This window comes from Stegostoma tigrinum, chromosome 14 (genome assembly GCF_030684315.1).
Source record: "Stegostoma tigrinum isolate sSteTig4 chromosome 14, sSteTig4.hap1, whole genome shotgun sequence".
Classification (NCBI taxonomy): Eukaryota; Metazoa; Chordata; class Chondrichthyes; order Orectolobiformes; family Stegostomatidae; genus Stegostoma; species Stegostoma tigrinum.
In genome coordinates this window covers 14,903,069-14,915,548 of record NC_081367.1, presented here as the reverse complement: position 1 = coordinate 14,915,548, position 12,480 = coordinate 14,903,069, and the positions used below count along the sequence as shown (strand labels likewise).

The following is a 12,480-nucleotide window of genomic DNA, read 5'->3' as shown; positions in this document are numbered from 1 at the left end:
TAACGCTGCAGGGAGGAAAGTGGGTCGAGAGCCTGAGTGAGCAGAGCAATCAAATACCTCCTGCCTTCACTAAACTGAGAATTGTGAAATTAACAATGCAACAACCAAAAAAAAATGTAACTTAGGGCAGAATTTTACAGCCTACTGCTGGAACATTTTCAGGCAGTGAGGGCCTAGCACTTTCCCACAACCCCATCACTTCTCTGCAATTTTACCTAGGGCGGGCACAGATTAGTGCGGCCTGTCCAATCTTGTCCCAATTGAGGGCATTAAATTAAAAACCACTTAACAGCACTTCCCATTCAGCCTCAACTTTGAGGTGGCAGGAGGAGTTCAGGGTAGAGAGGACATTCAGCAGGTGACTCTGCTCATTCCTTGGGCAAAAACGAGAAGATACCTTCCACAGGAGCTTCCTTTCCACACTGAGCACCACCCATCCTCATTCATCTGCTTCTTCCTTGCAGTGAAATCTCTGTACTTACTCAAGCTCTCAATTTAGGGAATTATCATAAAGGCCCTTTGGCCCACTGAGTCTGCACTAACAAAAAGCTACTCTAAATTTACACTGGTCCCACGTTCCAGCAATTAGCCCTGAATGTTACATTTCAAACGCTCAACCAAGTACTTTTTAAATGTTGAGAGGTCTCCAGCCTCAATTACCCTCCCAGGCAGTACATTTCAGATTTTTCACTCAAAGGCTGGTGGGAAAGGTTTACCTCAAATCTTTGAAACCTCCCACCTTTCATTTTAAAATTATGTACCTTTGTTACTGACCCGTCAGCTAAGGGGAATACCTGCTTTCAATCCACACTGTCCACGCCTCTCATAATCTGATATACCTGAATCAGGTCCCCTCTCAACCTTTTCTACTCTAAAGAAAACAACCCGAGCTTGTCTAACCACTCTTCATAGAGACACTGCTCTATCCCAGGCAACATCCTGGTGTATGTCCTCTGGGCTCCCTCCTTTGCATCGCATACTCCCTTTCATATGTAGGCCAATACAACCTACCTGTTCTAATAAACTATATGAAGACTAGTAAAGGCAAGTATCCCAAACATTTTCTTAACTACCCTATGAATCTGACCTACCTCGTTCAGAGATCTGTGGCCAAGAACCCCAAATTCCTCTTTTACTCTGAAATTCCTGATGTGCTACTATTCATTGAATACTCCCTTGTCTTGTTACTTCTTCCAAAGTGCATCACCTCACGCTTACCGTGTTTAAATTCCATCTGTCAGCACACCAATCAGCCTACATCATCCTGTACCCTAAGACACTCATCCTTACTAACAATACCCAGCCAGTCTGTGTCGTCTGCAAACTTAACAGCCAACTCCTCCATTTTTCCTTCTATACAGTTTCTTAATATAAAATATGGAAACAATAAAGGAACCAGCAGTAATCCCTGCGGTACGCCACTGGGCACCAGCTTCCAGTCACATGAACAGCCTTCCATCACCACTCCCCACCTCCTCCCACTAAGCCAATTTTGAGTCCAACTTGCCAAGTTACTCTGAATTCCAAGTGCTTTTACCTCCTTTATCATTCATCCACGTGGGACCTTGTCAAATGGTTCACTGAAATCAATACAAACTGCATCAACTACACTACGCCTATTTACACATCTGGTAAATTTACTTGTTTACACCCTACCGTCGTCCTCTGGCTCCACACACGGACTGTCCCTTGGTCCATAAAGAGTCCTACTCTTTCCCTAGATATGCTCTTCATCATGATATACTTAACGAATATCTCAGAATTCTCCCATATCTTAGTGTTTTAAACATGGCCCTCTTTGTTCTCCTATTGATTTGCTCCCTTTCTACCTGTTAAAAAGCTCCCTTTTCCTTTTTATCTAATCCTGAATATACCCCGACATCAAGGGGTCAATAAACTTGTTCTGCTTATAATACATCCTAAAGGGTACATATTGGGCCTGTACTCAATCCAAATTTAAATGCCTTCCCACTGTTCTGCTGTAACTTATTCAAAATAGCCATTCCATGTCTACCTTGGTCAGATTCTGCTTACTTTCAGAAAATCTGCCTTCCATAATTCAATGTTTTTTTGCAGGCTATATTTTTCCCTTTCCATGAAAACCTCAAATGTACAGTGGTCACCAAAATGCTCTCCCATTGCTACCTTGAATCAGGCTTTATTCTCCAGAATTAGGTCCAGCATAATATCATCCCTTGTTGCGTCTCCTACACATTGATGTGAAAAGCTCTCCAGAACATATTTCAAGGAATCTGCCTTCTCTAATTTCTTTATGCTCTGACTATCCCAATTAGTGTTGACAAAGTTGAAATCTCCTAATATAATTACCCTATTAATGTTTATGCACACCTCATTGAAGTGGCTATATAGTTGCTGATCTATTTCCTACTGACTGTTTGCGGGACTGTTTGCAGGCCTATATTGCACTCCTGGTGGTGTGACTGTCCCTTTTTATGTCAATGCATCACCCACAGAGCCTCAACTGAAAGTCCTTGTGCCTTGATTAGTAATGTACATCATCTCTTCATTTACACTCTTCCCTGTGCTGCCTGAAGATCCTATATCTTGGAATATTGAGCTTAGTAGGAACAGCCGATGTCGGAGTCTGAGATAACAAGGTGTAGAGCTGGATGAACACAGCACGCCAGGCAGCATCAAAGGTGCAGGAAAGCTGACATTTCGGGTCTGGACCCTTCTTCTGAAGCAGAGTCCAGTCACAAAACGTCAGCTTTCCTGCTCCTCTGATGCTGCCTGGCCTGCTGTGTTTGTCCAGCTCTACACCTTGGAATACTGAGTTGCCATTCCTACCCCTCCCTTAATGACGTTTCTGTGATGGTACCAACATTACAATTTCACGTTTCAATCTACATCCTTTACCCATCTGGCTTACTCATCTGAATTAGAACCTGGGCACTGCTAGTTGTCTCAATTCAATCCTGGTCAATACTGCCACAAGTGGTACTGGACTACAAAAAAGCCAGTTAGACTGGCCAGCAGCTTTCTGACGCAGGTCCTCTGCCTGAGTGAGTGGCAGATGTTTTGTCTCCAATCAATTAATGGATCCTGATGTGACTGGAGAAGGATTTGTTCCTCACCATCTCTTCAGGTGTTGGGACAAAAAATACAGCTATCCAAAGGATCTTGTCCTTGGAGGGAGCGAATTCAATGTCAAATCAGGTACACAAAGAAGAAATAGCAGGTGGATTGAGATAGAAAGCGAGAGAAAGACAACTTTGAAAGATATACTTTTATAACAGGTGGGATTTGAAAGAATGAAACACCATAATTTTCAGTATGGGCACATTAACTAAGGGTTATTACTAATCAAGTTTCTTGCAAAGTAATTACACCAAACTGAATCAGACTTGCCTTCATATGGAAAGTCCAGTTTGAATACTGCATACGAGTATAGCAAATTCAGACCCTTCATCACATTTCAACAGAAGCAGACAGGGTTATCACTTTTGTATCAGTGATCATTTTTGCAGTCTGTGCAAATAAACATTGGGTGTGCCGTTTTGCTTGATTTGAAGTTATCAAAATAATTCTATTGGCTTTTCAAGGTAGCATTTATTACAAGAAAATCATGCAAAATGTAGCTGGCTATTATTGAGAATTATATTTATTTGTCATTCCAATAGCTAACTAACTATGAGACTGAAAATGGGGAAAAATGACAGGTGAAGACTGATTTAGAGAAAAGCTTTGCTGCCCTTTGGCACATGGTGGCAGTGCAGCCCTTTGTGAAAAAGTACTTTGAAAACTGAGTCACATTTTATGTTACGTGATCAATTTCTACCTGAGGACTTGAAGTAATCAAAGTCAACACTTCAGTGCAATAATGAGGACTGGTACTTGGCCTGAGCTGCTGTCTTTTGAATAAGGTATTAAAATTAAAGTTAAGTCTCGCAGTTCAGGTGGACGTAAAGGTCATCCAACATAAGCAAAGTCAATTGACTTGCCATTTAGCTCATTTAATCTTTCTGGAACTTTGGGTTTGAGCTGACATATCTGCTTACAGAACAAAACGGACTCCACTTCAAATGTAATTTACTGGCTGTGAAGTGCTTCGGTATGCTCTCAGAATACAAATAGCATCATGTAAACGTCCATGGCACATGATGGGAGAGTGCACTGGTGGTATCAGGTTATATTTTGAAAACATTATCTTTCAAGTTTAGCCAAGCAGCAAAAGATTTCCAATGGCAAGCGAATACGGAAAGCTTCATTTCAGTTAATCTCAAAAGAGGAATAAAACAAAGCGAATCAAATGATTCTGCACAGTCACCATTCCAAGACACTACTTTATGCATCCTTCTTCCCCAGACTGAATGAGGAATTCCAAATTTGTCCTTTGCAGCATTTTGGCTTTAAACTGATTATAGAAATGTGCATTTGTGATAGAGAGGACAGGTGCAGTCCACTTAGGAAGCAGTAGGCAATAGTCAATTTTGATATACCAGGGCATTTAACAGCATCTGTTACTTATTGTTGATTTACAAATTTGTGCTTGGTAAATTATGGAAAGTGCAAGCAAATAATGTAATGACAAAAGAAAACAAACAACTTGGGAATTAGGTGAACAGTGCAAGTAACTGTGGACTTCCTTATTAAAGCAGCTTGAACAACTTCAGCAAAAAAAATTGAAGAAATAGAAGCGAATTGAGGATGAGCGAATTCAATGGCAAATCAGAAAAAGAAAGATAAAGAAATGAAGGGAAGATTGAATTCAGTGAGAAAGCAGAAACATAAACACTTTTTAAAAAAGCTGTAGCAACTAAAACCTGAAGAGGGAGACTTCACACTTGCACCAATTCATTTTCAGTGTTCAGGAGGCTGTATGGAGTAATTTAGTATATAGTAAATTGATAAAAGGGTACTTAAGAATACAATGGACAAGTCAACTTCCTGTGAGGTGTTTGGTTTCTATTTACCAGACAATAGCAAATTGGATTCATTCAGCACACATAACACAGTAAAGCATCTTAAAGTACATTATCAAACAAAATTTAACAGGAGGAGATAGGAAGGAAACACTTAGCAAGGGAATTTCAGATCTTAGATTCTGAGCAGGTGAAAGAACATCAGTGAACTCAGGGATATTCAGGAAGCCACGTTTGAAATATACAGAAATATTTCAGAGCATTGCAGGGCTGGTGAAGATTACAGAGAAAGAAGGCTACTACGATGAAGGGATTCGAAAACAGAGATAAAAATGTTAAAATTAAGACTTTGCTTAAATGGAAGCCAATACTAATCAATGATCAGAAACATGATGGTATTCCGTGCGAATAAGACCATGTGCAGTAGAGACTTATATGGCCTTCAAGTTTACAAGGGATAGAACGTGAGACACCAGACAGGAGTTCTGAATAATAACAAAGTTTAGGAGTAGCAAAAGCATAGAGGAAGACTCCAAATCGGATAAGCTGGAGAAGGATAGAAGTGGACAATTTTACATGGTAGAAGTAAGTAGTCTTAATGATGGCAAGACATGTGGTCAGAAGCTCAACTAAGGATCAAACGTGATAGCAGAACAGTTGGGTTTAGCCTTGGGAAAGTCACAGCGGGGAGCTGAAGTCAATGCACAGGGACCAGAACTTTTGGCAAGGACCAAGAATACTATTCCCAATTTTAAACTGAAGGAAATGTTTGCTCATCTAACACAGTCTGAAAATACAGAAAGAGTGAAAGGATTAAGAGTGGTGGTGAAGTAGAAGAGCTGGGTATCAGCAACATCAATATGGAAAGTGTTTCTACGTAATTGATATTGCTGAGGGACAGAAAGTACATGAGAAACAGAAGTGGTCAAGGATCGATGTTTGGGAAACATATGAGGTCATGCTGTGTCAATTGATGCAGACAGGTAAGGAGGAGAGGAAGAAGATCTTTGTCATGGTCATGCAGAATGTCACTTGTGATATTGCTAAAAACCATTTTGTGGCAGGGGTAGAGTGGAGTGGTTTAAATATTAAGTTCTGAACATTACAAGGGCAAATTTGGGAAAAGCTTGGAGAAGAAAGGGAATTTGGAGATGGAGCATAGTTGCAGAGGCGTAAGGTCATGGATTGGTTTTTGAGAAGCAGTTTGATGATAGCAGATTTGAAGGGGTGGAGGTTGGTATCTGAGGAAAGGGTGCTTTACTTTTTGCCTCAGCTTCATTCAGAACTAGCACTCATGGCCATGAGTGAGTTGTTAAGAAGCCTGTTAGGTGTTAAGTGGTTTTAACAGTTTGCCGTATGCTCTGAAAAATTACATTTATTGATCCCAAAAAAAGATCCGTGGCGGGTTTTGGTTGGAATGATCAGTGTGGTGCTTTTAGATTATTGTTAACGATAACTTTGGCCATCAATCACAGGCTCCATTATATTGGCACCAAACTTTATCACTCCACGAGTACTAAAATTCTGCATGAGTGTGGGTGTCAGGAGTTGCTATGAAAGCTTGTGCCTCTCATGACGACTCTACTAAAACACAATGTTAGTTGCATCAAGGCACTAGCTTTCTAATCTTCACGGATTGGCACTGAGGCTGTGAGTATAGGAGTTGGGACATTATGCTACAGTTGTATAAGTTGTTGGTGAGCTGCACTTCAAGTTTTGTGTACAGTTTTAGTCACCCTGTTTGTAGGAAAGACATACTTAAACTGGAAAGTGAGCAAAGAAGATTTATGAGGATGTTGCCAGGACTATCAGGTCTGACTTATCGAGAGAGGTTAGCCAGGATAGGACTTTATTCCTTGGAACATAAGTGAATGAGGGGTGATCTTATTGAGGGTCATAGATAGAATGAATGCATATAGTCTTTTTCTCAGGGATAGGGAATTGAAAACAGGAGGGCATAGGTTTAAGGTGAAAGGGCAAAGATTTAAGAAGGACCTGAGGGGCAACTTCTTCACACAGAAAATCATGCATGTATGGAATGGGTGGCCAGAGAAAGTGGTTGATGCAGGTACAATAGCAATATTTAAAAAGCATTTGGTTAGGTACATGGATGGGGAGGTTTGAGGGATATGGATCAAATGTGGGCAGTTGGAACCAGCCGAGTGAGCACCATGTTCAGCACAGACCAGTTTGGGCCGAGGGACCTGTTTCCACGCTGTATTACTCTATGACTCTATATGCACGATACACAGGTCTGTTTTCATAAAGTGGTCTCAAAAAAAAACACACAGAATGTTGACATATCAGCAAGTAAATGTAAAGATAAAGAAATGAAGCTAAAACAAACATTGAAAATATACTCAGCAGGTAAGGTAGAGTAAGATTCCAGCATCTGCAATATTTTGATTTTGTAAAACACGTCACTGATACAACTAAGGGTGTGTCAAAGCACTTTACAAGAGTAAAATAAAAACAGAACAAAATGGGACATTGATACCAAAGGAACTTAGTTTGTACTATAAGAAGATCTAAAAGGTAGACATAGTAATCATTTTGATGCATCATAAATTATTACAGCTATACCTTATGTGATACTTCCTGCCTTGTAGGTGATTAGCCCAGTAACCTGACTTCCAGAAGCGATATCCATCCATTTCCTTACGACTTTCACAGAAAGGAGTATACCCATAAGGAGCTCCTTCAAGGTCCAGGTCACGCAGCTCCTTCAAGTCAGCTCGCACTATCTGTGACAAAAGGAAAACTGATGAGGCAAACATGTTATACTTTTCTTGATTCTTGGCAGGAGTTGTAATATATTTTACAACTTTGTGCTTCATTAAAGATTGAACTTTGTGACTGAAGCTGCAGCAACTTCATGATTCTAAAAATATAACTAAGTTAAGCTGTTAAATCCTTTTCTGATGAAGGTCTAGGCCCGAAACATCAGCTTATGTGCTCCTATGATGCAGCTTGGCCTGCTGTGTTCATCCAGCTCCACACTTTGTTATCTCGGATTCTCCAGCATCTGCAGTTTCCATTATCTCTAAACTATTAAATATCAAAGTTAAATATCAAACAAATTGAAGAAATAGTCATGGAGAATTTGCAAACATGATTTCAAATCAATTTTAGGAATCAGGATGAACACAGAAAAAATTAACAGGGATTTCAGTTTATGCAGCATGAGAAAAAGATGTGGACTGTTTGAGCCACTGTTGGCACGGAAAAATGTTAGGAACAATTTACTGACTGGTGAGGGTATTGCCATGGGAAAACAGCAGAGCTTGGCAATCTCTGTGACCCGCTTCTTCTTTTCAATGGAAAAGGTCTGTTGTCTCTAAGAATTTCTTTTGCCTACTCAAAACAAAGGCGTGCATGTTAACACACACAGCTTTTAGCACTCACAATGCATCACTCTGTGAACCTGACTGATATTCTTAAATTAGTTTAATTCTGAGCACTTCAACAGCAAAATTATGGAGGACATACTTTTCTGAGGCATGTAAGCACCGGCTGGTTGGCCATAATCAGCAAGTTGCCTGTGAATGGGTAATAGGATCTGATGTTTGACACAGTCTGCCGGTCCTTGGGACGTTTGATCAATATAATCAACAACAAACTGGCACTATCATGTTATTCATTTGTATGGTAGGCAAAACATCTTTTTGGCGAGACAGCAGAAGCCTGTTAGTGGAAATAACTCATGGGTTTACTGCAAATTTGCACCATGAGACAGAGGGCTTCAGCTGTTCAAATGTTTGAGCTACCTTTCCCTTGTAAGGTAATGTGAGATTGATGGCGTAATTTCAAGGTCAAAAGTTTGGATATTGGTCCTTTCATCAGTTTCTGTGATAAATAGCTAGTGATGTAGCTATTATCATGCAAGACATTTTTGATATACTGTATTCTAGCATCATGCTTACATGGTGAGCAAATGGCTAGGACATTATCCATGAGGTTGCCAATTAAGATCAATACTGTAGTGCATTGAACTACAGAAATCTCAACATACATATTGACTCGTGAACACAAGCTCTCAGTAGATAGTAGTTGAACCCACTGGCAGACTTCTCAATTTGTGCATCAAGAAAAAGGAGTTCATTTGATTACTCCATTTCAACGGAAAACTTGAGTACAGCACATGGCTGCTGATTCAAATATCGCAAAGGAGTCATCGGCATATCAAACAAATGTGAGGTGATGCATTTTGGAAGATCAAATTCAGGTGTTAACTATACAATAAATGGCAGAACTCTTGGGAACATTGACATACAGAGGCATCTGGGTGAACAGGTCAACAGATCCCTGCAAGTGGCAACCCAGGTGGATAAGATGGTCAAGAAGGTATATAGAATGCTTATCTTCATCAGCCATGTTATCGAATGTAAGGCAAATCATGTTACAGCTGTTTAAAACTTTAGTTAAGCCACAGTTTGAATACTGTGTGCAGATCTGGTCACCACACTACCAGAAGGACATGGATGCTTTGGAGAGGGTGAAGAGGAGAGATAGCAGGATGTTGCTAAGGTTTTAGGTATGAGGAAAGGTTGGATAAGCTTGGCCTGTTTTCACTGGAAAGTCGGAGGCTGAGCAACAACCTGATAAAGATCTACAAAATTACGAGAGGCATTGATAGGATAGTCAGAGGCATTTTCCCAGGGTGAAAAGGTCAACTGCAAGAGAACACACATTCAAGATGGGGGGGGGGGGAGGGGTGGTCGGCGCACATGGAAGTTTAGGGGAGAAGTGCAGGAAAAATTTTTCACACAAGGTGATGGTTGCCAGGAAAGCACTACCAATGTAAGTGGTGGACATTTAAAACCTATCTTGATAAGCACATGAACAGCAGGCGAACGGAGGAACAAAACCTGCATACAGGCAATAAGTAGCAAGTTTAAATAAGGGCTAGGAATCAGCACAGATTTGGTGGGCCAAAGGGCCTGTTCTTGCGCTGTATTGTATCATATATTCCATCTACATTTTCCATTAAATCATCTTTCTGTTTCTCACATAAACTTTATAACTTCACATATATCCAAGTAACACTGCATCTGCCAGCATATGCCCAACTTGTCCAGACACGAATACTGGTCCACCAATCAGTAATCTCTTTTCATACCCTATAAATTGGCATTCCTTTTCTGTTTTTCTTGTACCAGACTTGATCAGTGAAAGTACAAAGTATCAACTTATCTCCTTTTGGCAAGATTTAAGGAAAAAAACTTTAAGTCCTTACCCACAGGTCGACTTCTCCTCAATCTAATTGTTTCAGCTACTCTATCTACCTATTGTAGTTACCTCTCCAAATGAAAATTTGCATGGGTTTTAATTAGCTGCATACACCAAAGTACCAGCAATTTTACTGGAAGGTTTAAGCACCAAGCTCTGCATAGTAATGGATTGCATCAGTATGGTTACAAATGCCAAGAAATTTGGACAAACGTAAGATTTATTATCCCATAATAGAATGGGAGCTTTTTAATTGTATCTTACATTCGTGCATTTAAAAAACTAGACACAGAAAAAGCATAAATTGAACTGAAGACTTGATTTGTCCACAGAAGTGGTCTCCATTTTCATTTGTTTAAGGCAACTGAACATGAGTCAACTGATGCTCCTTTGGCTAAGCTGCTGCATAGTACAGATTAGAAAGATTTACTTTTTGGTACCAGGCTGTTATGAATGAGCTGTCTTTAAATGAAGCACGTAACTGGTCTCAGCACCACTGGGTAAAAGAGGCGTACAATACCCCACATCCTTGCCTCTGATCACAATCCAGTCATCTGTGCTGGAAGCCACCGCTGTGCCAGTTATGCACAACATTGTACTGCTTTTTGCTGTTTTGAACTGAATGGTTAAGTAGGGTGCCTGCATTACATATCCAGTCCCATACATTATAACAGAAAAGTTTACAGTTGATACCAGAGATTGCATGGTTCGAGTGCAAATATGGAGTAAAGTGAAAAACCCGGTAGAGAAAGGAGGAGGAAAAACAATCTGTTCAATGCTGCAGCTTTTCCAGCGTCTAGGGCACATTTGACATGTATCTGGGGGAAGCACATTGATGTCCAACCACTAGCTCTTCCTTAGGCTCTTCCATAAAGCTTTTTAAATGTCTTCAATGTCACTATTTTGACTAAAAGTGCAGACATTTTCAATAAAATGGCCACTTCATCACATTCAGCAAAAAGAAATGCGTACCTCATCCCCACGACTGTTACTTTTTTCCTTGCAAATGGAAAGCAATTTCTGACCCAGATATTGTTATAGCAGGGCACTAATGCAGTGGGTACACCACTAAGCTTTTGGGATTTGAAAGGAATTATTCAGGTTAATACACAATAACTGCTGGAAAATGCACGAATAGGGACAGGCGACAGGATCTCAATTTAGAACATAGAACATAGAACATTACAAGCCCTTCGGCCCTCAATGTTGCGCCGACCTGTGAAACCAATCTGAAGCCCATCTAACCTACACTATTCCAGTATCATCCATATGTTTATCCAATGACCATTTAAATGTCCTTAAAGTTGGCGAGTTTACTATTGTTGCAGGTAGGGCATTCCACGCCCTTACTACTCTGAGGGAAGAACCTACCTCTGACATCTGTCCTATATCTATCACCCCTCAATTTAAACCTATGTCCCCTCATGCTAGCCATCAACATCAGAAAAAAAAGGCTCTCACTGTCCACCCTATCTAATCTTCTGATCATCTTGTATGTCTCTATTAAGTCACCTCTTAACCTTCTCTCTAACGAAAACAGCCTCAAGTCCCTCAACCTTTCCACATAAGGCCTTCCCTCCATTCGAGGCAACATCCTGATAAATCTCCTCTGCACCCTTTCCAATGCTTCCACATCATTCCTATAATGCAGCAACCAGAACTGTATGCAATGCTCCAAGTGCGGCCGCACCAGAGTTTGGTACAGCTGCAACGTGACCTCGTGGCTTTGAAACTCAATCCCTCTACCAACAAAACCTAACACACTGTATGCCTTTTTGACAGCCTTATCAACATGGGTAGCAACTTTCAGGGATCCATGCACATGGACACCGGAGATCTCTCTGCTCGTCCAAACTACCAAGAATCTTACCATTAGCCCAGTAGTCTATATTCCTGTTATTCCTTCTAAAGTGAATCACTTGATACTTTTCCACATTAAACTCCATTTGCCACCTCTCAGCCCAGTTCTGCAGCTTGTCTATGTCCTTCTGTAACCTGCAACATCCTTCCGCACTATCCACAACTCCATGTTACGACTCCATTGGTTAGAACTGAACAGCCCAATAATGATCAGTATTCTATCTTACAAACTTCAGAGTCTAGACAGCTGCCATCATGTTACATCTGTAACTTGTGATTTGAGAAAGTATATCCTGAAAAATTTACCTGATCAGCATCCACAAATAGGATCTTGTCAACTGCCAGTGGGAAAAGTACATCCAGGAAAAGGATCTTGTAGCCCCAGATTATTCTTTGCTTTTCAGTCTGTTGATGGAGCCACCTGGGCCATTTGTACTGCACCAGCTCATACTGAAAACCATACTTCTTTGCCATGTGTGGAATAAATTCCTACCAGAACACCAAAATG

At 40.6% G+C, this 12,480-nt stretch overlaps 1 protein-coding gene across 2 annotated transcripts in view; it reads right to left on the bottom strand.

Annotated features, from left to right (window-relative positions):
- The window catches only part of uggt1 (UDP-glucose glycoprotein glucosyltransferase 1), a 130,189-nt gene that overhangs the window by 15,620 nt on the left and 102,089 nt on the right, over positions 1-12,480 (bottom strand). For both annotated transcript variants that reach the window (XM_059651013.1, XM_059651014.1), the window contains 2 exons: positions 12,279-12,461; positions 7,467-7,627 (listed from right to left, as the gene is read on the bottom strand). In XM_059651013.1, the coding sequence (XP_059506996.1) occupies positions 7,467-7,627; positions 12,279-12,461 (344 nt within the window). The remainder of the gene's footprint in view (positions 1-7,466; positions 7,628-12,278; positions 12,462-12,480) is intronic.